The sequence below is a fragment of the Nesoenas mayeri genome, assembly GCF_963082525.1.
Source record: "Nesoenas mayeri genome assembly, chromosome: 2".
Lineage (NCBI taxonomy): Eukaryota > Metazoa > Chordata > Aves > Columbiformes > Columbidae > Nesoenas > Nesoenas mayeri.
The window spans coordinates 31,062,084-31,067,362 of record NC_137543.1 but is presented as its reverse complement, the minus strand read 5'-3'; the positions used below and the strand labels follow the sequence as shown (position 1 = coordinate 31,067,362).

The 5,279-nt window shown below is 40.6% G+C and overlaps 1 protein-coding gene across 1 annotated transcript; it reads right to left on the bottom strand.

Annotated features, from left to right (window-relative positions):
- Positions 1-1,099: 1,099 nt before the first annotated feature.
- Positions 1,100-4,310, bottom strand: LOC308053417 (fatty acid-binding protein, adipocyte; the record flags this gene model as incomplete). The annotated part of the gene is made up of 4 exons (XM_080364276.1): positions 4,206-4,310; positions 2,779-2,951; positions 2,450-2,551; positions 1,100-1,150 (listed from the first exon to the last, which is right to left on the bottom strand). The coding sequence occupies exons 1-4, from the start codon at positions 4,276-4,278 to the stop codon at positions 1,100-1,102; spliced, it is 399 nt and encodes a 132-aa protein (XP_080220402.1). The 5' UTR covers positions 4,279-4,310.
- Positions 4,311-5,279: the final 969 nt, after the last annotated feature.

The window sequence follows — 5,279 nt, the reverse complement described above, 5'->3', positions numbered from 1 at the left end:
ATGTTCATTTCCCCCTTTTGTGGTTACTGCACACCTCTTCAGACTCTTCTTGTCCAGATTTTGCTTAGACTATTTTTTTTGTCAGTTTGAGACCTCCAAGATGTAAAAATCGCAGCTTCTGTGGCTGCAAAGTTTTGAAATAGGAGGCCAGACCTAAGGACAGCAGAAGGAGGGAGTTTCAGAATAAGAAGAGTTGAAAAACACGGTGTCTAAAGGGTTTTGCATCTAGAGAGGCTCGTGTTCCCAAGACCAATCTAACCGAATGAGTTTGTAGAAAATGCATGTAGGAAATGAAGGAGTTTGTACCACTAGCAATCTTTTATGGGCTTTTCGTAAGCCTGAGAGTACTTTTTAAGCTATGATTCTTAATTCAAGGCTTTTTGTCTAATCTAGACAGAAAGAGATGTTAAGGAAAGGGATATTAACCAAATAATCACAGCTGAGAGCTACAGCACCTATAATTTCACACTTCAGGTAGAAGAGGACAAGACCAAGCCACTTTGGATGATACCTGGGCTTAAAACTGTCAATGCATGTGTGACATGGAACCAGGTACATGGCTCCATGATCAGGTTGAAAGCCAACACTGGTATCCACAGAAATCACCCCCCTCCCCTCCCCAGGGACAAGACCCCTGGCTCAAAGCCAGAGAGAAACAGCCCCATGTATTCCCTTTGCAAGTGGGCAGCCCACATACAGTGTCACCAGACAATGTTCTGTGTCCAGGTCTGCATCTGTCACTGTCACACAACAAGTGCCACTCACTGGATCATCTCCAACTCTCTTTCCACAGTGGGATGGGTCACAGTTACTGAGTGTGGTACCCGTTCTCACATGATGCTTCCCCGCACAGCACCTGTCCCCGTGTTGCATCCCCCCTAGACCCCCTTCTGACAAACTCCAGCACTAGCACAGGTTGTAGAAAGCTGAACATTTTATTGAGTAGCCACAACAAATTAGACTAGCTGCATGTAAATGTTTTGAGTTATATCTGTAAAAAGTACAGTTCTCTTTAAAATGGATTTCTGGAGCTTTTCCTCCTTTGGTTAAGTTGTTTTTCTCCAGCATTAAGCATTAATTCTATGTGAAGATGGTTTCTTCATGCTTTTTCGTATACTCTTTTGCAGGTGACCTTATTCATGGTACATTCCTGGAAAGAAAGGCAAATGCAATCAGCTTTTAAGTTTCACTGAATATTTATTTGTCAGAAGGCAGAGAATTATATATCCACTGGGAACCAGTATAAGAAAGAATTTGCATTTCTCCTCCTTTAAAATCAACTGCCCAGACAGTGTAACTCAAGTTTGAGAGCTTCAGAAAGGGAAGTCTGAAATATTTCTTAGAAGCACAGGACTGAAAGAACATCAAAGGGCCATCCCATGAGTTTTCTAAGCTCCTCTTATAAACCTTTAAGAAGGCTTCCATGGGTGATGATTGGTCTCTGGAGCTGAGCATTAGCCTTTTTTCCTTTCTCCTTTTGCAGCTGTGTCCTGCCTTCTTCACACAGATGCACACAACATACACCGAGTCCTACACAGCTTTCAGAAGTCCAGCTCCTGGCGTCAGCCTCTGCATATTAGGCTCCGTCCTCATCTAGTTTTCTGTTGGATCAAAGTCTGTTTTCTTCAGTCTTTCTTAATGAAATTGTTACTAAAAGCTATTTAATTTATTCTCATCTGGTCCATATCCAAAGAAATTTAAATATTAAATTCATGGACATATTATTTTTATCTAGGGGAAGGCAGAACTCTTCAGAAATTTCATATATGTGTATCGTTTTGTGACATGTAGGAATCTCAGCTGCCTTTTATGAACACAGTTTTTGTCCCTTCCCAGATTCTACAGTGTCTTTCCTAAAACCGGAGAGCGGTGCAGAGAAGCCCCAGACTGCAGATGGGCCTCGCTGCCACCAAGTCAAGCACAACACTCTCTGACCAGATAACACCAACCAATGGAGCCTGGATACAGGGTGTTGGGGATTTTTTGGCTATAACATTGTTATTGTTGACACAGTTGTTGGTGATCCATAGTACAGTTCCCACAGATTGTGGCTGAGTCTCTACAGGAGACGAACAGGAATATTTTGCATCAGCACAGAACGGACATACTTAACATGGACTTTTCTAAGGCTTCCTCTATACTGTCCAGGACTTAAAGATTCTGACATACAAGAATTTCCCTCATGGGAATGGTGTTTGTTTTTCCTCCCTACTTTTTCTTAACCATGTCTTGCTATGAATGGAGAACAGGCACCTCCATACCATTCAATAAGTTTAACAGCATTTCAGTTTTAATATATACTCCAGACTCATTCAGAGAGACTTCTTGCCAAGTGCACAGAACCATTTCAGATGTTTTCACTCCCTATGTCTGAATCCAATGGAATATATCCACAAGACATGTATTCTACACAGTGAATTCAGTGATTAAGTAACAAAAATGCACTCACCACCACCAGGTTCCCATCCACCATTTTTCTCTTTATGATAGTCTCTTTCCCGTCCCACTTCTGCACCTGGTTCAGTACACCGTTGTCTAGGGTTATGACATTCTGACAAACAAAAAAACAAAAAGGTAAACCATGGCTATTTCATCAGGATGCTCTGAGCTGAGGAGAACACTTTCTCCGTGTCTGAAGAGCACTGAAGCACAAAGTGTCCACAGCTCTCTTACATTTGAAACAGCGTTTCTACACTGGATGTCAAAATCACAACTCTCCCCTCCTGCTCCCATGTCCCTTTGGAGAGATGTATTTGGAAAGTGCCATTTTGGACTCACCTTTGTTTTTCTGTCATCTGCTGTGATCTCATCAAACTCCTCACCCAGCTTGAAAGAGATCTCTGTATTTTTGAAGGTGCTTTCCGATTTGATGGTTATCACATCACCACTGATGCTGATAGTTACACTGGGCTTGGCCACACCAGCCATTTTCCTGGTAGCAAATCCCACACCTGCAAATTAGACAGGACACTATGAAATTTTTATCTTTACTTAGTGTTTTTAACTCATTGGTGGAAAAAAAAACAAAACAAAACACTTCTGTACTGATCTCTCTATTACTTCCTGAAGTTTTTATTATTCCTGTGTTGCAGAGATTCCTTCTTAACATTTCACTAGCTGGTATGGTTATAGACCAAGACACGTGGGATGATGTAAGGAAATTCTCTGCTCTGTCGTTGTCAGAATAGCCAAAGCAATATTCTGAAGACAGAGACAAGATTTTAATTGCAGACTTTTGCACATACACTTGTTCTAAATAAGTGCAGTGGTTTGTACACTAACTTGTATGATAACTGCATCTAAGAGTAAATAAGCAGAAATATATGACTATTTCTAAGCCACAAAAACAAACAAACAAGAAATAAAAAAGGCAAACACTTTTTCTATTTGTCAGTGGCTAGGCTGAATAAAAGGAAATGATTAAGAAACAGCTGGCAACAGTTACATCCTGATTAAAAACTGGGGTAAAGACTAATAGCACAAGAGCCTCACTGAAGCTGTATGAAGGCTGAAGATGTCTCGGTGAGTATTTTACCCCTAATCTCCAAATAAACCCCCAGCTTTTTAGCATATACTGATTCAGTCAGTGCAAGTTACCCCATACTCCTTCCACAGTACAGGAATGTGGAAATCTTTTCAAGCCCCGTTTTAATTCTAAGCAAGGATTCTATACCTTTAAAGAAGAGTGTTTTCCCTCAAATATTTTGCAAGTATCTGCATGAATCCATGCAATTTTCTTTGTTAATATTCACTGGAGGCAGCTACAGAGTTTCATTCACTATAATAGCCATGGCAATTAATCTGTCTCCGAGTTCAGTAGCACTACAAAGAAGTTTAAGCATGTTGCTTTTGAACATGGAGAAGCTTTCTGCATTTTAGCATTGTACCTCTCTGTATGTCCAAGGATAAATGCTAATCCGCACAAACGATTGCAGTGATGTGGTTTACTTTCGTTTATAAGTCTAAGTAGGCATGCATAGACTTGGCTTACCTGAAACTACTCCTCCCAATCAACGTTTTTCTATGTTATAGGAATTTGACACCACTAATTCACACAGCCAAGTTCTTCAGTTTAAGATCATCTGATCAAATAGATGGACTAAAACCCCCTTGATAAACAGCATATCCAGAAAAAGCAAGTAAGGAATAAAGTTCAAAATCAGCATTCCATCCCAGACACAACAACTCCAAACAACAATTCTCACCCAGCTCTTTCATATAGTCCTCAAAGTTTTCACTAGAAAGGAGCTTCCAGGTGCCCACAAACTGGTCACACATTTTGTCAGGCTAGAGAGAAGCCTTCCACAGGATCAAGCAGAAATGCAAGATGAGAGGATAGTATGAGCTCCAGGAGATCAGGACTTATTTTTAATAAGGAGCCTTGGCCACATGATGTTCTAGGATGACCAATGAAGAAGGAGTCCCAATGCCCAGTGTTTTCCTTCCTCCCTTACCCCTCCTTTGCCAGTAGGTCACAGTGTTATTATTCATAGGCCCTTACTAGCACAAAGATCACCATCTTGTTTTTATTTAGTTGTTTTTGACATTCAAGAACACTTCGCCTTAAAGGCAAATAATTAAATCATATTGTCTTTGTGAAGAAAAAGGTAGGTTCAACACACAGAGGGCTATGTTTCCTACCGTACCGTTTTCTTTCATTTCAGTCCTCCATACCAAATGAACATAGATAAATTCCTAAACTGTAAGATCTGAAAGGTTCATTGGGATAGTTTAGTTTGCTTTCTTCACCATATATTTTCTCCAGTGAGGCAGAGAACAACAGGAAGAAGTAGATTTGAGGCAGAAAGAGAGAGTGCTGGTCGCTGTAGACGGGTAAGGCAATAGAGTTACTTCCTCGATTGAGACCTCCTTATTGCACCACATGATTCAATTGACCGACAGGTCTGTATTGTCTTTTATATGATGGAGAGGGGATACAGGGCTCTGTGAAAAGCAAAGTAACAAAACAGATGATTTATCTGCCTTTTGCTCCTGTGCCTTCTGAAAAATTATGTCTTTATGGTCTGTTATGGCATGATCCTAGGTTCTGGTATCAACCCACCAAAGGTCCTGGACACTTCATTTGTTTTCTGTTCACATTGTTCAAGTAGTAATCTGTTTGAGGCCTGACATAATGAGGTCCACCTTGACTGATCTCCTAAACCCTGTACTAGCTCAGATGACAAAAACCTGTATCAGAAAGCAGCCCAGCAATTTTTTAGACTTTCCTTTTGGCTGTAAGATGCCATTTCAATGGCAAAAAGCAGCTGATAAGTGCA